This window comes from Cebidichthys violaceus, unplaced genomic scaffold, assembly GCF_023349555.1.
Source record: "Cebidichthys violaceus isolate CVI_PGR_0920_01 unplaced genomic scaffold, fCebVio1.0.p SCAF_16, whole genome shotgun sequence".
NCBI classification, from domain to species: domain Eukaryota; kingdom Metazoa; phylum Chordata; class Actinopteri; order Perciformes; family Stichaeidae; genus Cebidichthys; species Cebidichthys violaceus.
The window spans coordinates 5,219,015-5,241,206 of record NW_027176329.1 but is presented as its reverse complement, the minus strand read 5'-3'; the positions used below and the strand labels follow the sequence as shown (position 1 = coordinate 5,241,206).

Below are 22,192 nucleotides of genomic sequence, written 5' to 3'. Positions count from 1 at the left end.
GCCATGATTTGGGGAACTTCCAAAACCTCGCGTCAGAGCTGGAGAAGCAACGGAAGCTGTGTGCGCAACTTGACAGCGCGCGCTACACAGAGCAGATTAACAAGTGTCTGTCAGAGTTTGACAAACGCTTTCAAGACTTTGCTTTACTCGAGCCAGTCGCTACATTTATGTGCTGCACATTTCGGGAAGATATTGAGGCGATTCAAAAATGACAACACTGTTTCACCTGAACGCGTCTGGAGTGAGGATGATGTTTTGACACTACAGGCTGACATTCAGCTGAAGTCCAGGGATCATGGACAGTTACTCACAGAGGAAAAGTACCCAAACATGAGGACATGTGCTTCCTTCTTGACTGCATTATTGGGCTCTACTTATTTATCTGAGTCAGCCTTTTCCCACATAATGAATATTAAGTCCAAACACCGTTCCACCATGACTGATGATCATTTGAAGTCTGCTTGAGGCTGGCTAGCAGCTACTGTCCGGACTGTGCAACCCTGGTTGATTCCATTCAGTGCAAGTCATCAGAGTAAGGTATGAGCAAACATGTACAGAATTGTATTGTGCCATAAGGATTCATGCAGTTATGCCAACATATATTGTAAATATAAAGTATACTCAGTATATATATATATATAAATAGATATTTAGCATTTTGAATGTAGGTAGATCATTTTGACTTGGTCATTTTAAAAGTAGCTCGCAAGCCGGAAAGGTGTGGGCACCCCTGATCTAAATGATGTCTCCTAACATGTCTAGACATGTAAGGTGTTAACACTTCCTCTGACTTGTTGAAACCCTTCAGGTAGAAAACAGATGACTTGACACTGCTGCCATGAATAAGAGTTGGTCACACAGCATTTATTTCCATTTTCTGACAAAACTCCACACAAAAACAAACTGGAGACCAAGCTGAAAAAGAGAGATCCTTCTTTTTTATTTCATTTTCTTTCTTTTCTTTTCTGGCTGCTGTTTTGCAAGTTAAGGTATAGTGCCTTATTCCACATTTCAACTGATTTAAATAATGAAATCGGAGAGAAATCTCTTTTTCCGAGGACACAGAAAGATTGTATTTTTATTGGTTTTTAACAGGGGTGAGGTTGGGCGGGGGGGATAGAGGTGGGCGGATAGGGGGAGGGCGGGTGGTGAAAGTTTACGAGGACGGAGGGTTTGCACGCTGTTCACAAACAGACAGACAAACGGACAGATAGACGGCGGGGGGAGAAAGAGGAGAGGTAAAAGAGGGGGAGACAGTGTGCTTTGTCATGTCTGAATGAAAACAAGGAGCTCTCAGACCCACTCCCAACTTAAAAAAACACTTTCACAAACAACTTTTCTGCTTTTAAAAACACCCAGTCGTCTATTAGAACACGACAACAACATAGGCAGAAAAGAACACAAGGGGAGGGAGGGAGGGAAGGAGGTCAAGGAAATGACCTTTTTTTCCGCCCCGTTGAGGGCGTGAGTGAGTGCTGAAGTTTTATGGTGTGATTGATTCTTCATTGATAGGGGAGGAGGGGGAGGGGGGGGACGGCAGTAGAAGATTGGCAGTGAGTACGTAGAAGTAGAAAGAGAGAAGAGGAAATGGCAGTGAGTTAGGAGCTGGATCTGGGTGGCAGGCTCTGGCAGGAAAAAGACAAATAGATAAACAAAGAGAAGACGCCACCCGGTCGCTAGAGTCGGCAGTCGGGAGCTGCCACGTTGTTGTTCTGCTTGGCAGGAGAGATCGCAGCGGAACAGTCGGGTTTCTGTCTGTATTCTGGTGCTTGGATTCTGTATTCAGGTCCACACACAGCGGTGTGGTTTGAATACACGCGTGAAGAGCGGCTGCAGCTGACGGTGCAGTAATAAGCGTCGGCACGACAGTGTTACCGGCAGACTGGTGCTGTACAGACTTCGGATAGAAAAACATAAAAAGGGGGACAGAGGAAACAGAGAGGACAGGGAAGATTTACAAACCCGCCTCCCACCTCCCGCATCCTCTCCTGTCGTTGGTCCTCGCGGCGTCTAGGCGTGCGTTTTTTTTAGTTGTTTTGTTTCTTTGTGGGGGATGAGGATGAGGGGAGGAGGGGTAGGACGTTATCTTCTGGTACAGTTTGAGCATGTTGACGGGAGAGGAGGGATGGGTGGAGGGGAGGAGGAAAAGAGAGAGGGGGGGAGATAGAGTAAAAGGGGTTCAGGGGAGAACGGGGGTGAGAAGGAAATGATGCTTTGATAATTTAATAGTACGTCTCTTTTTCCACCCAGCCTGCAGAGATGTAGAGGACAGAAACAGAGGGAAAGAAAAAAGAAGAGTTATCCATCAAGTTATTTGATCCATTGATAAACATTTGAGCTAAATTATTATTTAAAATGATGAGGTCATGGATGACATTTTCCTGCACAATGTCCTTTAAAGTTGTAATCTTTTTTCCACTACATTTGCAATTTATTCTCCTCATCACCCTGTAAACATCTGTACTGGCATGTAATCACATTCTGTGTAATATTGCATGATATGACATGCTGCTAGGGATGTCAACGGTTAACTGATAACAGGTTAACCAACGACAATGTTTTTGATCAGCTTTGCATGTTGGTCTGTTGTTAATTTAACATGGAAAGGACGCTTCGGTGTCCATGTTAACCAAATGAGCTGTTCAGACAGCACTGCGACGAGCTTGATGAGTATATTAAACACAGGCAACCTCTGGATCTAAATAGTGAAGGCAATGCTGAAGTGCCTTAAAGCGGCATTCTCTCTAGTGTCCATCAGGGGGCGACTCCTCTGGTTGTATAGAAGTCTAGTCTAAAATGACTCTACTTCTCTCTTGATTTATTCCCTCAGTAAACATTGTAAACATGAGTTTATGGTCTCAATCTCTAGTTTAAGTCTTCTTCAATACAGCATGATGTTCATCCATTTAGAATCAAACAGACCATAAAGCAGAGTATGCTTTAGGGCGGGGCTACTGTGGTTGACAGGTTGTTACCACAGAGTTGTCCGGTGTTAGTCTTAAAACTTAACCCTTTCACTGTGTTTTCACTTCATGTAAGTCACAATTTGAAGTTGAAAGTGAAATAGTTTTAATTGAGGATCAATCTCATCGTCTCTTCTGATTGGTCTTCATAGAGACCACCAGTCCAAGTGTTTAGAACAAATATCAGCTGATAGCGATTGGCAGCCGATAGATCAGAGCACCCATGACCTGGTCAGAACGCAGCAATAAACTTCAGCAAAGCCAACAGAAAATGAAATAATGTGTGTGTTATCTGACCTCCGGGGTTTCGGCGAAGGATGAGTTTTCGGATCTCATCGTAAACAAATATGAGGAAACTGTACGGGAACGCACAGAACCACCAGCTGGGCCTGAGGGAACAATGGAGGGGGAGAACAGTCAGTAATAAAGAACACAGCACTCAGGAACTTTCTGACAACAAAAGTGTGTTGTGATTTCAGGACAAAAATAATCGCACTGCATTTCACATTATTACCACTGAGAGTGAACATGGAGGTCTGCACACCAGATGTGAAGATGTGTTGGAGCGTTACTTACTTGAGCGGGTACATCCGTAGTGCCACGTCCATGCCGGGGCAGTAGGACAGGAAAGCAGCCAGAGCCGTTTCCTCAAACAGGCCAAAGATCAAAATCTTATTCCTGCCAGACAATAAGCGCAGAGAGAAAAGTTATTTACAGCAGCACATGTAGTAGAGAGACGATAAACAGTGGCTCACATCAGTTACTGTCTTAATCGACTTTTGGATCATACTATGGCGTCAAAGTTGATTTCCTGCAGGCAGCACCAGTATGTGGGTTTGTGTGCCCGGACTGTAAATGCTGCGTGCAGAACAGAGCATCTAAGGGAGAGGACAGACGGGTTGAGAGACAGACAGTAGGGACACGTGAGGGGAACAAACCAACATGGGCCATAAGTCAGGGCCATGAATTAAAGGCGTGCCAGTAAAACCTGGCTCTCTAGTGACGTCTAGTGGCAGCTGTGGGAAACTGCTTTCTTCTTCTGCAACTTTCATGTCTACACCAGCTTTTGTAACTGATATTGTAACTCAGAGAATATATATATATATATATGTATATCCTTTACTTAACAAAGCAAAAATACTCCTTTAGAAGTAAAAGTCTATTACAGTCTTTAAGGTGTGGTGTGAGTTGCCGAGTTCTGGAGATATCGGCCGTTAAGATGTCGGATTTCTCTCCAATATAATGGAACATTTTCAGCAATGTCTCTTTCCATAAATCATGACCCGGTTACTAAAGATAATCCACAGACCTTGTTGTGAACAGTGCAATGTAGGAACTATTTTCTTTCTACCAAAATACACCCACCAACCGTATGACAGCGCAGAAGGAAGCGTGCGTCTACTTGTGAGAGGCTTGTGCTCGTGACAATGAGAAGACTTCTAGACGTTATTGAAAGTAACAAAATGAGGTAAGTCTGATTATCTCTGTCCAACATACGTTGAAGGTACATACCTGTCTACCAAATAAAAGGCCATCTCTGTACGAGTCTGAAGCTCCCTGCAGCCTTCTAATGTGTGTCCAGTAGCATTATTCAGAAGTGTCTTTTGTAATAACGTTTTGACTTACTTCATGCCCTGCTGGAACACAGAGTTACGCCTGGTCTTGCAGATGATGACATCTGCCCACTGTACCACCACAATGCTGACGAAGAATGCCGTATGGCAGGTAAACTCCACAATCTTCCGTTGCTCATAGGTCTGGACAGAGAAACGGGAAGACAGTCACACAATGTGTCCTCTGTGATGGACGTCTATTCAGATGGTTGTGACCGCGACACGTTTATATACATTTATACTAATGTTTGTGTTTTTTATCATTCAAGGATTACTGCTGGTGTAGGAAATAGGAGTAACGTGATTTAACATCACTCGTACCCATTGCTGCCCGTAGCTGTCCTCCAGGTCGTTGCAGGAGCGATCGTCCCAGTTGAGCCGGATGCCGACAAGCACGGACGGCAGAAAACCATTTTCGGCCATGATGACGAAGTAGGCGAAGAACCCGCCGAGAGCTTGGATCATACCTGCAGACACAGAGTTTCACAGCCGTTATAGTCCCTGGGTATTATGACGAGATGAGAGAAAAAGTGCAAGGCAGAAAAGAAGAGAACCGCGTTCTGATTGGCCGGTATTTACAACAACAAAAAACAAAATAGTGTCGATATCAAGGTGCTGTCAGACAGCCATGTCTTTGGGCTACCATTGTCTAAGAACACTGATGAACGTAAGAGCAAACGGAACGTAAACCTAGAGATCTGCAGGTGCAGAGCAGTGAATGGGACAGATTTTAGGCCCAGTAAAGGTTGTCAGATTTCTGCTATGGTCTTGCATGTTGACAATACATAAAAAATTACAGGGACTGTGTATTTTAATTTGTATTAATTAATTATGTACTAAATATCTTATATTTATTTATGTTCATTTTCATTCTAAATCTTTTTTTTACTTCATATTTTAGTGTATTAACTGAACCTCCCCCCAAATTAAACTGAAAGACGTACGTAAAATAATAATAATAATAATAAAAGATTTTATATATATAATATATATATATTATTACTACATGTTCAATTTGGGGGAAGGTTCATTTAAGTATGTACAATGTGTTAAATGTTTAAAATGAATAAATATATGTTTAAAAAAAAGAAGAAAAGACAACGGTGATGATTTACTGGTGATTAAATGCTACACACGGCACCTTTTCCACTGATCACAGGTCTGTACTGTGTGTTGAACCTACCGATCTGTCCATAGGCGATACTGATGAGCCTCTCGTTGACCAGTTTGTCCCTCAGTGGGTTCCTGGGCTGCCGCTTCATGATGTCACTCTCTGCTGCTTCATAGGCGAGAGAGATGGCTGGTACCTGACGGAGGTTTCAACAGAGAACACATTTATATCTGGGCATGTTTTTGCTTTGGTTTATTTTAACACGCTACGCTTTCCAAGCATGACAAACTGGACTGGTCTCACGCTGCCACCTAGTGTCCTTTTTGATGGTGTGGGGTGGGCTGCATGGTTTGCCGCAGCATAATTAATAAACTTTGCCCACTACTTACTCGTTTATTTTTTATCCCTGGCTTTATGTAATTCAAATCACCACAAATTATGTTCAGCATCATCAGATTTTAAATATTCCCTTCTTTAATTACTATTTTTTTTTAATATTATAAATATTTCCATATGACATTGTTCCAATTATGTGATTTATGCAGCACAATTGAACATTCTTAGGTGACCACCGGGCATTGCTGTGTCTGTATTGCCACCTGAGTAGCTGTCTGACATGCATACAGTTGACATGTTTGTGTACAGCTGAGCTCGACTGGTTTACTGTGCATGTATGAGTGGATGAGTGGGTTCACACATGCTGCTGCATTTTTCTATCGCCTGACTGGACACATCAGAGCTGATTGCTACAGTGTGTGAGTGTGCCCGGTGTCTCCTCTGTTACCATGTCGGTTCCCAGGTCGATGCAGAGGATGGTGATGGTGCCCAGAGGCAGCGGGATGTTGACCAGGATGAAGAACAGGAAGGGGGTGATCTCTGGGATGTTGCTGGTCAGAGTGTACGCGATGGACTTCTTCAGGTTGTCAAAGATCAGACGGCCTGTCGGGATGAAGGTGGTGAGTAAAATGAATGCAGACCTCTGAACAGGTGAACCCTCAACCCTTTGAACTCTGCAATAGAAATGGTCCCCCGGTGCCTGCGTTGGTATTTATGCACATTGTGATGTCATTTCTCGGCGTATCCTTAAACGCGTCGCATCCCTTAAATATGTACAACTTAAGCTAAAAGGTTCTGAAAGTCAATAATCATAATAATTGATAAAAGTATTGAGATTGTGTCATAAATATTACCGCCATGCGGTTGTGTCCCTCCGCCAACCTGTAAAGTTGCAGTTTACATCCATGTCTGTCCAAAATGTCATCACTTTATCATTTTATCAAATTTTAAGAAATTCCCCAATAAACATGATGCCCCTGGCAACAAACACACAAAACATATTTTTCCTCAACAATTCTGAATGTAGAAACATGACCAAAATAATTCCCAACACAACAAACATCATTTGAACTATGTACATATTTGAGATGTTGACATATGCTCATTTTGATGAGCAGTAGCTTCGTACTGTCTGAAATGTAAGTATGTGCAACCTACATGATTGTCACCTAAACATCTGAAGTATACCCTCGCTCTTCTTAGACATTTTAGCTCATCTTTCTTCAAACCATCGCTCCCCTCTTCCCCGCCCCTTTTCTCGTTCCTCCCTCACCTTCTTCTACTCCGGTGACGATGGAGGCAAAGTTGTCGTCCAGCAGGATCATGTCGGCCGCCTGTTTGGACACGTCTGAGCCAGAGATTCCCATGGCGACGCCGATGTCAGCCTTCTTCAGGGCGGGTGAGTCGTTCACACCGTCGCCTGTCACGGCCACGATGGCACCCTGACAGAAGAGGAGCAGCATTTTAGGGTTTTCATTCTCATTCGGGACGCACGACGCTAAAACAATGAGCTTGTATGCAGGTATGTACTGTATGTGTACCTGTCTCTGGCAGCCTTCTACAATGATGAGCTTCTGCTGCGGGGAGGTTCTGGCAAAGACGATCTCCGTGTGGTTCTTCAAAATGTCGTCCATCTGATCCTGATCGAGGTCTTTCAGATCTGTGCCGTGGATCACGCAGGCCTTGGCGTCCCTACACAACGAGATAAGAGCAAAAAGCTCTTTTGTATACTAAATCATAAAGACTACTGTCATGTAAAGGTGCTGCAAAGTAAAAGACCATACTGCTCCATTGCGTGTTAGGGCCGTTGTAGGTAATAATAAATAAACTATGGAGCCGGGGGAGGGAGGTAATATTCTGAGAAATAACTCAGATTTTCCTGAGATTAAAGAGGCAAATTTAAGAGAAATAAAGGGAATATTCTCTAAGATTATGAAATCATAACTTTTGTGAGAAAAAACTATGAAATTGTGCACCAGTTACCATCTGAATTTCCTCGTGTTCCTATGATGAGGAGGGCCTCTGAGTGAAGTGAAGGTTGTGAAAGATTCAAATACACGTTTTCTTTCATGTTCATTCAAGTTTTTTTTATGAACATAAATAAATACTATTATAATTAATATATTTCGCACTCGGCGGCTCACGTTACCTCAGTGTTTAACAGTGGTGTCTGTGGTGTAATGAAGTTGCTCCGAACAACTTGTAAATTAGTGACTTTAATCTCAAAGAATTTAGGGTTCTTTTCGTCGCAAATTTATGACTTTATAATCTCAGAGAATATTCATGTTTCTTTTCTTGTTAATTAGCCACTTAAATCTCAGAGAATATCCAAGTTATGGATATTCTATACATCCCGGCTCTGTAATATCTTTTTTTTTTTACCTACAATGACCCTGATACCTGTCGTAAAATAGAGCATCTGCTTTATAAAAGTGATTGTAATTGCAATGCATGTAAACATAGTTCATGTCTCTGTCTTACCTTGGGTTGACCTGGCTGACGGGGATGTTGAGGCGTGCAGCAATGTCTTCCACTGTCTCATTGCCCTCGGAGATGATACCCACACCTTTAGCAATGGCCTTAGCTGTGATTGGATGGTCACCAGTCACCATAATGACCTGAAATATAGGAGGAGGAAGAAGAAGAAGGTAAAGAGGTTGGCGGTGAAAAGGAAGGCGAAAGAGACAAGAATAAAACAAAGAGCAAGAGGAGAAAAGGCCAACAGTTAAGATAGAAGGAACAGGATGAGAAGAAGAATATTGTACCAATCACTTATTGTAAGTCGCTTTGGATAAAAGCGTCTGCTAAATGACTGTAATGTAATGTAATGTAAAGAATACAATTCATACTATTAATAAAACACTCTTCCTCTAAAAATGTCATCTACAGCCTTCACATCCTGGTGGATGTCATGTTCTGCTTTTCCAGGCCTTTTAAAATGCCACACTTGAAAGGTGCCCACCTTGATGCCAGCGGAGCGGCATTTTCCCACGGCGTCGGGCACGGCAGCACGGGGAGGGTCGATCATGGACATGAGGCCTACGAAGCAAAGGTTGTCCGTCTCGAAGTTGACATCATCTGTATCGAAGGCAAAACCTTTGGGGTACTTGTCCTCTGGCAGGAACACGTGGCAGAAACCTGGAGGGTTTAGGGACGAATGAATTATACATACAGGATAATACTATGCAATAAAATACAGGATACACCAAAACTACACTGGTATGTTCAAATTCCAAATCATGAACCTTTTGTTAAATTACCACTGTGTTCCTGTCCTCCTTACCCAGTACTCTCTCTCCCAGTCCTCCCAGTTCCAGATAGGCGTTCTGGAAGGCCTCCTTCAGCTCATCGTCCATGGGCTGCTCCTTGCCCTGCACCATGATGTTGGAGCTGCGGTCGAGGATCCTCTCTGGGGCTCCCTTCATCACCAACAGGTAGCGGTTGTCGTTTTCATCATCATTTTCATGAATTGAGAGCTGTCGGGAACAGATCATGGCGTCGGCATGAGACCCTTTTAAGAAGTTTGTAGTGTTCTTGCATGTTTTGGCCCATTTACTACGAATGAAAGGGGACGAACCTGGTACTTGTTGGTGGAGTTGAAGGGGATCTCGGCCACCTTCTTGTTCTTGTCTCTCATGGCTTTGACGGCGCCACAGGACAGCTCGATACACTTCAGCAGGGCGGACTCGGAGGCGTCGCCGGCCACCTCGCGCTTAAGGATGGGCAAAGCATCCTGGCCGGCCTTGAACACGGCGCGGTTGCACAGAGCAGCGATGCGGGCCAAAGACACCCATGTTGTGGAGCTTTTGTCGAAGGAGCAGCCTAGAGAATGATGGGCGAGGGAAAAAAAGGAACCTTTATTGACAGTTGTCTCAGCAATTCACATTCACCCAAGCGCGGCAGAAAGGTACCCTGCAGGCCTGAAACAAATAATGAATTAAAACCGATGTAACAATAGTTGGCAACAACGTTCGTGTGAAGGTGAGGGGAGTAAGCCAAAGCCTTATGGAACTCTTGTGATGAATAACAAGAAATAATGTTTCCTTTGAAAAACAGCAGAGGCAGAGACCGATGATACAGCGGAGAGAAAGTACAGAGGCAAACGCACGTCCTCCGGTTCTAATCTACAAACAAACCTTCCATCTGTTTTCTCTCTGCTTTGTGACGGAGCAATGAAGCCTGATGAAGCTATTTCAAGGCTAACGCTGGATAAAGCTAACGCCCGGCTGCATGAATCCGTCACAAAAAAGGGGCGAAACCAGATTGGACGGTACTTCTGTCCCGTTACGTTTGTTTTTAAATTAGCCTGTAATTGTGCGTTTGTTTGTTAAACGGACACAAATCTGCCGGCTGACGCTTACTAAGGTCAGAGAGACGAGAGTATAATGTAACGTTATTTTGGAATACTTCATGCCATCAGTCAGAGAAGTGAATCCTTTCTTTCTTAGGAATACATTTAAAAACGCATTGCACAAGAAGACGAGGAATACGTTTTCCCCCCCAAAAAATCCCGAAAATAATAAATTTAGTATTTTTTTTTGTAGTGAAAGTATTAATCAACAGATAGATTGACTATCAAACACTGCCAAGCTGCATTTTGACAGTGTGAAAACATTTATTCAGCTATTTTAGGTTATGCTTTAAACAACAACAATCCATGTAACTGAACATGCTTTGATGTAATCGCAGACAAGAGAAATTGTGTGATGTTTAGCAAGGAACATGCTAAGACCGATGACTTGATAAAAAACTAAACAGATCAGCTTTCTACCAAACATACATTTGGCAAATGTTTGTTTTGGATGATGACCAGTAATTGGTGCTGCCAGAGAGGAACCCAGGTCACAAATATTGTGAATATTTTGCAGGAAGTTTGAATGTACGCTGCATGGAAGCAGGGACAGAGGCAAATCTCACCGGACTGGTCCTCGGTGGTGTCGGCCTCGTGGATCTGGTTGTCGAACCACATGTGGGCCACGGTCATCCGGTTCTGCGTCAGGGTGCCGGTCTTGTCGGAGCAGATGGTGGAGGTGGAGCCCAGGGTTTCCACGGCCTCCAAGTTCTTCACCAGGCAGTTCTTGCGAGCCATTCGCTTAGCCGTCAGCGTCAGACAAACCTGAGAGAAGCAAAGAGGGAACGGCAGAGAGAGGACGCGACAGCGAGGAGATGAGGAACAATAGGAAGGAAAGGAGTCGTTGACGAAAAGGAGAGAGTAGAAACAAACGAAACCAAAAGAGAAAGAGAAAACAATATTAGTATCCGTGTGTTAAACTAACAGTACAGATGAACATCTCCAGGTATTCAACTAACTCAGTGCCATACTGTACCTGAAAATATAAAGCACACCCAGGAAGAAACCCGCCCCGACACCTGGAGACGTTCACCCTGCTCTTAACAATGTTCCTCTATAGCAAAATGCACTAAAATCTTAACCTCCTTTCCGAAAATAAAATAAAAACAGCCCAAACAGAGGAGATGCGGAGAGAGAGAATGAGGCGTGAACGAGTGAAGCGGTGAAGCAGAGCGGCGGGTGCGTTATGCCATCATGCCAAGTACGGCAAAAGACCTGTGGGCCAAACAGAACTAGCCAAGCAGAGGAAGGCCCAATTCATTTCAAGAAGCTGACTGGTCATCAGCCTAATATCATTACATTAGCTAGCCGTTGTCATTGCAGGCAGCACCACGACTGGCCTGGAAGAGAGAGAGAGAGAGAGACATACGGAGAGAAAGATGGAGAGAACACAAACACACAAAACACATGTGGGGCTGCTTTGGGAGAAGGAGAGATGTAAAGAGAGAAATACAAACACGGGACAATACACCATCGTCACCACAAGAACATGTACTGACACAGAGAGAATGTTAAAAGCACATAAGATACACGCAGAGATGCACACGAGAGACGTACAGCGACATCAACACACTGATATAAACACAAGCGCAGGGATACGAGATGCAAAGACGAGATCAAACAGCAGACAGGACAACATCGGCCTGAAACACACAACCAGACGTGGGTGAGACCACAAACTGCTTGGGGGACTCGAACGATCGAGAGTCTACAACAGAGCGTGGCAGATGTAATGGGCTACAACGGTGGGGAGTAGGCTGACTAATAAAAAAATAAAGAGACATGTCATGGCAACAACAATGTAAAGAACATTTGATAAGCGGTTACTGTTTTCCCTGATTTTGTGTAGCTTCTTCGATTTATCCAATATATTAAATATATGAAGTATATGAAAAATACTCAAGTCTGCACAAAAACACTGGGAACTGAGGAAGAAACGAAACGCAGAAGGACTGTGAAGATAAACAAGACAGGAAGGAAAAACTGCTCCAAATGAAGGAATGATACAACCGTGTAAACAGATACACGTACTAGAAATAGGGCTGCATGATATTGGTAATATAGATTGTGATATTAAAAAATATAGGAATGTTCATCCTGAAGTTAAATTTGCACTTTGATCAAAATCAAAATTAAGAGGCTCGATAAATTATTTCGTGCTCTAATGAAAAAATGTCATTCTAAACTCATCGGTTGCATAGATTTGAATTAGGGTTTGAAGACGGGTCTGGTGGGTTGCGGAAGACTCTTCACACGTTTGGTACGTCTCTGCCTACTCACGGTGACGGTGGCCAGCAGTCCCTCTGGCACATTAGCAACAATGATGCCAATGAGGAAGATGACGGCCTCCAGCCAGGAGTAACCCAGGACGATTGACAGCACGAAGAAGGACACGCCGAGGAACACGGCCACGCCGGTGATGATCTGGATGAAGTGCTCGATCTCCTTGGCAATGGGAGTCTGAGGAGTAGAAGAAGAAGGTGTTTGGATTGTTTGAAGAAGATGATTGACTGTTTAAATTTGTTTTTGTTGCAATTAAGCATTTTAGGAGCAGTGAGCTGCTGCGAAGCGCCCGAGGAGCAACTTGGGGTTATTTGTCTAAATAGCTTGTGTTTACACTTTATGAAACATAATGAGGCTGAGAACACTTAATAATCGTAGACAATTTGTTAGCTGATGTCTTTCCATTCAAAATAAGTATGTGAATGAGCAGCTGAACGATTACATAAAAGAGCCTGTTTCTAGTAAGCAACCTCCTTAATGTTACCATTGTGGAATAATGACCAACAGGAGTATGGTACCTTGCCAGTCTCCAGGCCTGAGGTGAGAGTGGCGATGCGGCCCATCACTGTGCGATCGCCAGTGCACACCACAATGCCACGCGCCGTTCCTGAACAATAAGGGAGCAGTTTTTAAAATTACAATATTTCCCTTTGAGATGTAGTGGAGTAGAAGTAGAAAATGGCATGAAAAGAAAATACTCAAGTAAAGTTTGAGAACCTCACATTTGTACTTAACAACATGAATTAATTCACTGTTGAAGGCATCACGTGAATACAGGGGGGGGGGGGAGGTTAATGTGAACATCTGATGAGGATCAGAAGTCTGGTCTTGTCAGTATAGATGAACGTATGGACAGAGTTGAGAGAGATGATGCTTAGATAGTAAATGCAATGTAACAGTGTGTCCACAGGAGGGCCCCACACATCTCGGTTTCCTGTTCTACCACTGTGACGGTCGTCCTGGTGACGTGATGGGATGGAACGGGCACAGTGGGGTCATGTTTCCAGTCAGTGGGCTCCCCGATGAGCAGTGAGGCCACTGACCACCAAACGCTTTGACCATGGCCTACAGCGAGAGCTAATGTGCTGCGTCTTTGTTTACAGGACTATCTGAGCACTGAACCGGAACAATACAAACACACACACACACACACACACACACACACACACACACACACACACACACACACACACACACACACACACACACACACACACACACACATATAGAAATGTTTTCTAACCCTCACAGTAAATGCTTTGTACAGTACATGTGATGAATATGAAGGTAATAATGATGATTTAGGTTAGGGATAACGCTGATGGCGACTTTACCCTCAACACAGTTGGTGGAGAAGAAGGCAATGTTGCGGGTTTCCAGTGGGTTGTCATGGGTACAGTCAGGTGACCTGGTCTGGGGCTCTGATTCACCGGTCAGGGATGAGTTGTCCACCTGGTGAAGTGTGCAAGAGAGAAGGACAAAGAGGAAGATGAGGGAGCGGGGATTCATTTCTTCATTCCAGATTTCTTGGTTCATGCTTGCTGTGCAGAGGCTGTTTTATCAGAGTGAATTTAACATGAAGATCTGTGTTTATCCTCAGTTTGTACCGGCACCATTTGGGGGAAATTATTAATTACAAAGCGGTTATAGTAGAACGAATTTAGAATAGGGATGGGGTGAGGGAGCAAATATAACTTTGAGATCCCTGATGATGGTTCTAGCACACAGATACCAATAACTGATGATCCATATTGGCAGATACGGATCGTTTTGTTATAATAGCTGGTCTACAAGGCTCCAGACTATTTCTTTTCACCACCATCCTTTCAACGGCTCTGACGTCAGTGAACCATCAACAACTCTTTGATTACTTTGTTATAATAATCTATAGTGTTTTTTTTGTGTGCATAAAACACACAATATTTAAGTGATTAGGATATAAAAAATTGTAATTTCATTAATGAAAACAAATCTTGTCATTAGTAGTTGTAATGATGTATTATAAGCTGCTTAGAGTTAGTGTAAACAGCTCATAATTCATCTCTAATATCTATTTATATTGCTGTGAAAACATCTCCTTTTAACATCTGGATTTATTTAAGTTTCTCACCAACACTACATTTTACATGATTGCATTAGAACACATGATAACGTTATAATTTACCTTCGCCAGTCCTCATTTTCACTGAACAGAGCCTGAACGCATCATAATGTAACTGAGTAACCTGCTGTTAGCGCCGACGCTGCCAACGTTACTAACCTTCCTCCTCTCATTTTCAAAACAGATCAGTTGTTAATAATGTAACATTATTAAGTATCGGTAAATAGAAAGCATTAATACCGATCTCCTGACCGCATATTTTACTGAACATCGCCGATAACGATTGTCAGTAAAACTTTATTTCACACCATGAAGGTTAAACTGTGTAATTAATCCTCGGTTCACATGCGTGCCGAACCGAGAGAGCATCCGTTGTTGATCACGGGTCAACAACGCTCTGTTACACCACTAATTCAAAATGACGTCTTATTATCACATTGTGAGGCGGCTGTGCTTGTTTTAGTTAATAATTGATCGCCCGACACATCAAGTTGATTCCAAAAATGGTGGACGGAAACTCACTGCTGATGTCACACTCGTATTAACCACTTTTACTTAAACTTCGATGGTGCAACCGCATCTTTACTGCCACTGAAAGCTAGTGAGCTGAATGTGTTTACAGCCAGCTCCATCCTGGCATCCGGATCAAGCTGCACTTGAGAGTACCACAGGAGAGAGCGCGCAGGACTCCGTTTACATCAATGCTGCTTGGTGATCAAGCCGAATGAGAGAGAGCGGCAACGCACACCCGTGTTGGAGAGGTGCTGACCACCAAGGGTAAAGGAAAATAGTCGCACACTCGTAGCAACGCTGCAAAAAAAGAATGTTTCTGCTTTGTCAAGTTTTTCTTTTGTAGCAAATAGGCTACAACTGCATCTCTTTGAGCAACCCTGTGTTGCATAACGACAGTAAATCCTCCTTGAGTCCTCCTTGGCTTTTCCGTCACTGTGCCTGGAACCCACCTTGCAGCCGTGGGAGGAGATGATGCGGAGGTCAGCGGGGATCCTGTCTCCTCCTTTCACCTCCACCAGGTCTCCAGCCACCACCTGCTCAGCATTGATCTGCATCTTCTCTCCCTCACGGATCACCAGGGCTTGCTGGGAACAGAGAAAGAGAGAGAGAGAGAGAGAGAGAGAGAGAGTGAGAGAGAGAGCAATACAGTAAAGCCAAAAAATAACACAAACTATTATTTAGAGAAAAGATGAAACAGTCGAGAAACTTAAGCAATTGAAAGCTACATCACAGACTGGGGAAAAAAGACTGAGTGTGCTAGCTGTGACTGCATGATACTGTGGCCTGCAGCTTCATAAAATATAGTTGTCCACCTAATAAACACCTGCATTACTTGGGAACCCAATTTAATATACTCATTATGACCTGATTTGTTTCCATCATTCTTTTTCATTACTCAGGTTTAGTACCTCCAGGAATTCCTGTATGAATTATGGAGCAGCCTCATACTGTAGAGTGCTTACAGCTGATGAACAAGGCCCCCCCCCCCGTTTGTTGTGAACGTCGTGTGGATGGATGAAAGCAGATTAAGTTATATTTGCATAATTCATTTAAATATTTTTTTCGGTCCTAATCTGTGTTCTCCCATTGTAGTTAATAGACTCAGGACCCAGCGCTAGTCTCCTAAAGGGGCGGGGCAGTGGTGAACCCACCTGACACAGAAACAGGAAACTGACTCTCAGTCCCGTCTCCGTTCTGAAATGTCTCTGGTAACGTAACGCTTCATGACATGGAGAAGTCCCAACTGGTCGACTCTATCTCAGCGTATAGGCCTTTCAAGGTTAAGGCCTGCTTTCAAACAGTATAAGAGTGTTGAGCCATTTCCTACCAGCATTGACGTGCTTCATCACAGTACAGTTATACCATTCAGTTAACAGCGAAAAAACATGTTTAAGTGTGAAATACCTCTTTAATATCTAATATCTAATATACATGCCTGTTTTCATTTGTTGTTTCATTTACAAGCATGAAGTCACTTTTCATTCTGAAGAAATCTTTTGTTGCCATCTTAGAATCAACATATTACAATGAACGCATATACATTTGTAAGTCAATGGCTGTGAGTCACAGTGTTTTCCTTTTCCTTTTTTTCAGTCAGCATTACCACAAAGGGACGCAAAGGAATTTGACATAGTGTTATTTCAACACCGTTGGATGTATTGTGGAATCCAACTCAAAGCTTATTAAGCTAGCACATTTTTTAGTTAAAACCCTTTTGGCAACAATTAGCATAACAAAGGATCACAATATCCTGGTTGAACTATTGAGCGTCCAGTACCTGAGGGACCATGTTCTTAAAGGACTCCATGATCTTGGAGCTCTTAGCTTCCTGGAAGTAGGAGAAGCAGCCGGTGATGATGACGACGGCTGACAGCACAATACCCAGATACAACTGCAAAGAGAGGCAGGGAAACAAAGATGAGACCTCGTGTTTAAGTTCACCTGAATCTAAAAATGTATCATGTGAGAAAAAAAGACGAGTGGAGAGACACACACAGAGAGACTGAGTTGAGAAACCATCAGTGACACATTCTGTCATGCTATTTCAGGAAGTTCAGGCTTCTGAATATAAAACAATGAGCCTTTTAGTTATGTTTTCACCTTGTATCTGACAGCAGCATGTGGTGTGGATTCACATGGAGGCTGTCCATCTCTTTGCAGTCTACTCTGTGAGTGGTTTAGAGACTGTGCTCTATTGTCACACATCTAAAGGATCACCACAGAAGGTCTAAATCCTCCCAGCCATGTGCTGTACCATCTGACGTAACTGTTAACCAGTAATCGGTGTGAGTTTATATTCTGGGTGTGTAACTCATGCTGACTCGTCACAGTTGTTGTTTCACCCCCCGAGTCCTCCCCCGTGGTCTGAACCGAGTGTTTTGTCCCGTCATGCTGTGTGTGTCAGCGCCGCTTAGCCTCAGTCCCTTCGGCTCTACTCTGCATAGTGACCCCGACATGGAACGGTGCTGACCCATGAACGGCCTCCTCTTAGCCTGCCATTACAGGCGCCGGGAGTCACGCGCTCCCTGTGGCGGGTTCAAAAGTGGATGCGAACAGGATGGTGTCTGTCACCCTGACGACGGGTTTTGTACTGGCATGATTCAGACAAACGGCTGACACAACCTTTGTCACTGACAAAGCTCGTCCCCTGAGGAGTGGTGACTCAGCATATCGCTTTTTGAGAGATGTGCTGGAGGATGGGGAGCGCACACACACACACACACACACACACACACACACACACACAAACACAGGACTCACAGTTCTCAGTGTGCTTACCCCCCCCCCCATCTGGAGGTTTTTGATATCTGGCTTCTTACAGGTACTGCACAAGTAGTGGTGGGACTGAGAATTCTTCCTACTGTCGAGGGTTGGGCGATATTGGGAATGCCCTACCGATAACAACGATTTACGAAATTATCATCCAAAAATAGCTGAAGAGAGAGACGCCCATAGATATAGATACCTATATTGTTGGAATTCGCTTAAGTGGCCACGACGTAGAGGCAGTGAGCTGAGAGGAATAAATCAGACCTCTCCACTGGTAGAAACGGCCCTCGTACGACCTCACCACTGTCGACTGTCTTATTTATTGCCGGATACATTTTGTTGCCTTTGCAGAAGCCCCAATGATTGAGCGATGGTTGCGTTTTGATCCCGCTGCTCTTTGTGGATGGAGCCGAAGGCAGACTTGCGTATTCTGATGGATGGTGAGTTTTAAGATGGGAGCTGACATTTGTAGTGTTTCCGTCTTTAGACTTGTTTACCCCGCAGCTTTAAAATCAGTTTGTTTGTGTTCTCTGGTTCTCCTGTTTCATTTGGTAAAAAGCCAAAGAATCGCCAAATCGGGGCATTTGCATTTTTTGTTTTTGTTAGCTAAGAGAGGACATCTTTCCTGCTGGAGTAAGGGCTACATGGGTAATTACAAGGTCTGTACCGAATAACACACAAACACACTCACACACAGGGTCACAGTCAAAATATAAAAAAGATAGACTCCAAACTTCAATCCATATTTGGCGTTTAAAGGTCAAAAACTGTACTTTCCTGCACACACTATTAACAGGGCGATCTAGCACAAATCTAAAAGCACCATAGATTACATTTATATAACCATGGTAACACAGAATTACACATTTGCTAGCATGTTGCTACTTTTGATATGCTACAACAATGTGGTGAAGCACGGAGAAAGTGAATAGAGAAAGAGAAACTGAATACAGTGCAGGAGTAGTGTAGTTGATTATCGTTCCGTTATCGTGGACACGTGAGGACCATTAGCGAGGTGTTTAACGGTGATGTCATCATATCGCCCCAGGCCTACGACCATCATCCCTCCACCCCTTCAACTCTCCACTTACGTTATCCCCGGCGGGCTCGTCCTCCGTGGCAGCCTGGATGGCGTAGGCCAGGAAGCAGAGGATGGCGCCGATCCACAGCAGGATGGAGAAGCCACCGAACAGCTGGCGACAGAACTTGACCCACTCTGGGGTGGTGGGGGGCGGAGTCAGGGCATTGGGGCCATCCCTGGCCAGGTACTCGGCTGCCTTGGCATTGGTCAAACCCTGAGAAGGGCAGAGGAAGCGGAGAGGAAAAGATGGAAGATGGATTAAAGGAGATGGATGGATGAGCAGAGGCAAGAGGGCGGCGGAGAGGTTAGAGTTATAGAGAGGAACGAGAGGAAAGGAATATATTATTATATATATATATATATATTATTATAGTATAATATATATATATATATATATATATATTATTATAGTATAATATATATATATATATAATATATATATATTATATATATATATATATATATATAATATATATATATTATATATATATATATATATATATATATATATATATATATAGAGAGAGAAAAAGAGGGCAGAAAAAGAGGGCAGAAAAGAGGAGAAAGAAAGTGTTGTGAATAGGAGATACTTGATTGAACCATGTTCAGGTGACCTGACGGTCTGAAGGTGTCATTTCTGAACGACCTACCTGGACGATATCAGTGGTGTATTTCCGGCAAACCTCCTCAACAGACATTTTGTGTTCCGTCTACAAAGAAATTCAAAAACAAAGCAAACTTAAACAACCTGTCATTAATCATCAGTTTAAAATGATACTGATGAAGCACTATGAAGCAAAAATGTTGGTTTCATGTGAGAAATATATAATTTGCTAAACTGCAAAGCAAGAAATTAATTCAAATGTTTTAGACTCAGTTTAGAACTCTCCCTACTGTCCGGTGTCCTCTTGGTTGAGATAGTTAAGTTTTACACAATCATTTTTTTGTATTTTACGAAAAAGGTTTGATCGATAAATAATACTTTGGAAATCAATATGTGTAATCATCTCATTCAGTTCTTTAACAGGGGCTATCCTGAGGGTTTGACTTCCTGTCTCGTGTAAGAGCAAATCCTTCTACAATACGATTAAATTGCTCTGGCATATTAGCTCAAACTACAGCAGCTGCTACAGAGTCTGTCATCTCCTTTTCAAACAGGGAGATTAGATTAGAGTTGGAATTGCAGCGCTTTGAATGCTGGACTGAGGCCAGGATGTGAACTACTCACTGCTCGGCTGAGGTTTATTCTGTCTTTCTGTAATTGATTTTAAATGAGACTTCCAGGTTATTGTGAGCCATCAAATCTGGTATTCAAAGCAGGTGAATAAGAGGCAACCAAAAAAAATATGTGACAAATTGCAGAGAGGTTGCAGGAAGCAGGAAGTAGGAAGCTGTGCACTCACGATAGGAACTTCCTTCTTGAGGTCATCCAGATCCTTGCCTCCCTTCTTCTTGGGCGACTCCTTCTCATCCTTGTCCTGCGTGGTGGCCACGCGGTAGCTGTCCGACCGTCCATACTGAAACACACAAAGACAGCATCAAGTTTGGTCCCGTTTTCCACAGACATTTTTCGACAATTACTTCACACCACTGTCCAAAGTCGGAGCAAGAAACAGCCAAAGGAAACTTTGATTGTCCATCTTGTATTTGTAATAACCGTTGATGTATCATGACCACCTCAAACACTGACTGATGCTCTTTTTCTTCCACATTGAGACCCAGTCAAACCCAAATTTAGACCTAATCCCCGGTGAGAAAAGGTGAACCCGACACTTCCTGATTAGATCTGGCATCATCAGAGCACAGGCACGTCTCAAGAGCTCCACTTCAACTACAATTCAAACAATTGTTGGGCTATGTCTACCCAATCTTTGGATTCGTTCAGACTTGATTTTAGGAAAATGTGTCCACCTTCAATTGCACTTGCAAAATCCTAAATAAATCAGAATTGTTACTTTTAATGCATGCAATGAATGCTATTAGCGTCACCGCAAACTAGAGCCCTGCACGAGACCAACACCAAGCACTTTCAGCTCTGTCTCATGTGCATCATGACGTTGGGCTCAGTGGTATTGTGGAATTGTCCATCGGACCAACCCTAATTGACACCACCGCTATTTAGGCTACTGCTGCTGAGACTGCAGCTGTGTGTGAGAGGAGGAGGAAAAACAACAGCAGTCAGGAGACTGAGTGAGATGAGGGGAAAAAGAAAAAGGACCCAGAATAAATCTGTCAGTGACATGTATCATGGGATTTTCACAATCGCCAGTGACCTACATTACTGTGTGCGGAGGTGTGTGTTTGAGCCCTTTCCAGCTTTGCTTGAAAGTGTGTTTGTGTCCTTGCAAATAGTACGTGTTTGTGAACATCTGCTTGCTGACTAACGGAAGTCTGCAGCTTTGCTTTCGTTAAATACAATTCTATTATTTTGAGTTTCAGTGATGGAATCGGAGGTTCTCAACCTTTTGTAACAACGACCATTTCTGATTGTTGAAAAAATTCTGAGGACCACCTTCACAAGTGAATGGGAAAAAAAAAGATGCGGCAAAAAGGAGAATAAATACACTGGGCTGTAAGCATGCGTTATGTTCGGAGCTTTTACTGGCGCAGTGTTGTCTCCCACATCAGTGCACCTGAAGCAACGTTAGCTAGCTAACGGAGGCAAAACACATGTCTCTACGGCATGGTGATATTCAAACGTTACTGGTCATTGATATTATTTAGTTTGAATCACCTTGTTTTTTATTAATGTGAATTGTGAAAATATAAACCTTTGTAAATCACCTTTCTTTAATCTAACCTCCTCTGCCCACTAGATGGCACTCTGAGGCCAATTAGCTGGTCTTAATGTCAAGGTGGTTCAACCTGAGAGAGTAATATTCGGGGGAAAACACTAAATATGTGCAATTGTTTTGATAAAATAGTCAAATAAAAAATACAACGAATGCAGACTTTTTAGGAACTTCATCCTGAAACATGCAGGAAAGTGAGCATGTGAATCAGTGAGATAATAAATCAAGCTTTAAGTCAAATATGAGATTAAATGCATTTCTAGAGTCTTGACTTATCCT

At 43.2% G+C, this 22,192-nt stretch overlaps 1 protein-coding gene across 1 annotated transcript in view; it reads right to left on the bottom strand.

Moving 5' to 3' along the window:
- Positions 1–916: 916 nt before the first annotated feature.
- Positions 917–22,192, bottom strand: part of atp1a3a (ATPase Na+/K+ transporting subunit alpha 3a) — a 35,670-nt gene continuing 14,394 nt past the window's right edge. The window contains exons 2-23 of the mRNA XM_068710848.1: positions 20,525–20,638; positions 19,772–19,831; positions 19,132–19,335; positions 17,049–17,162; positions 15,721–15,855; positions 13,992–14,109; positions 13,176–13,264; positions 12,655–12,834; positions 10,941–11,139; positions 9,601–9,845; positions 9,307–9,499; positions 8,986–9,161; positions 8,505–8,641; positions 7,565–7,715; positions 7,297–7,465; positions 6,472–6,626; positions 5,760–5,883; positions 4,898–5,043; positions 4,590–4,720; positions 3,540–3,641; positions 3,261–3,352; positions 917–2,251 (exon numbers count right to left, since the gene is read on the bottom strand). Coding sequence (XP_068566949.1) covers positions 2,223–2,251; positions 3,261–3,352; positions 3,540–3,641; positions 4,590–4,720; positions 4,898–5,043; positions 5,760–5,883; positions 6,472–6,626; positions 7,297–7,465; positions 7,565–7,715; positions 8,505–8,641; positions 8,986–9,161; positions 9,307–9,499; positions 9,601–9,845; positions 10,941–11,139; positions 12,655–12,834; positions 13,176–13,264; positions 13,992–14,109; positions 15,721–15,855; positions 17,049–17,162; positions 19,132–19,335; positions 19,772–19,831; positions 20,525–20,638 — 3,063 coding nt within the window. The 3' untranslated portion in view covers positions 917–2,222. The remainder of the gene's footprint in view (positions 2,252–3,260; positions 3,353–3,539; positions 3,642–4,589; positions 4,721–4,897; positions 5,044–5,759; positions 5,884–6,471; positions 6,627–7,296; positions 7,466–7,564; positions 7,716–8,504; positions 8,642–8,985; positions 9,162–9,306; positions 9,500–9,600; positions 9,846–10,940; positions 11,140–12,654; positions 12,835–13,175; positions 13,265–13,991; positions 14,110–15,720; positions 15,856–17,048; positions 17,163–19,131; positions 19,336–19,771; positions 19,832–20,524; positions 20,639–22,192) is intronic.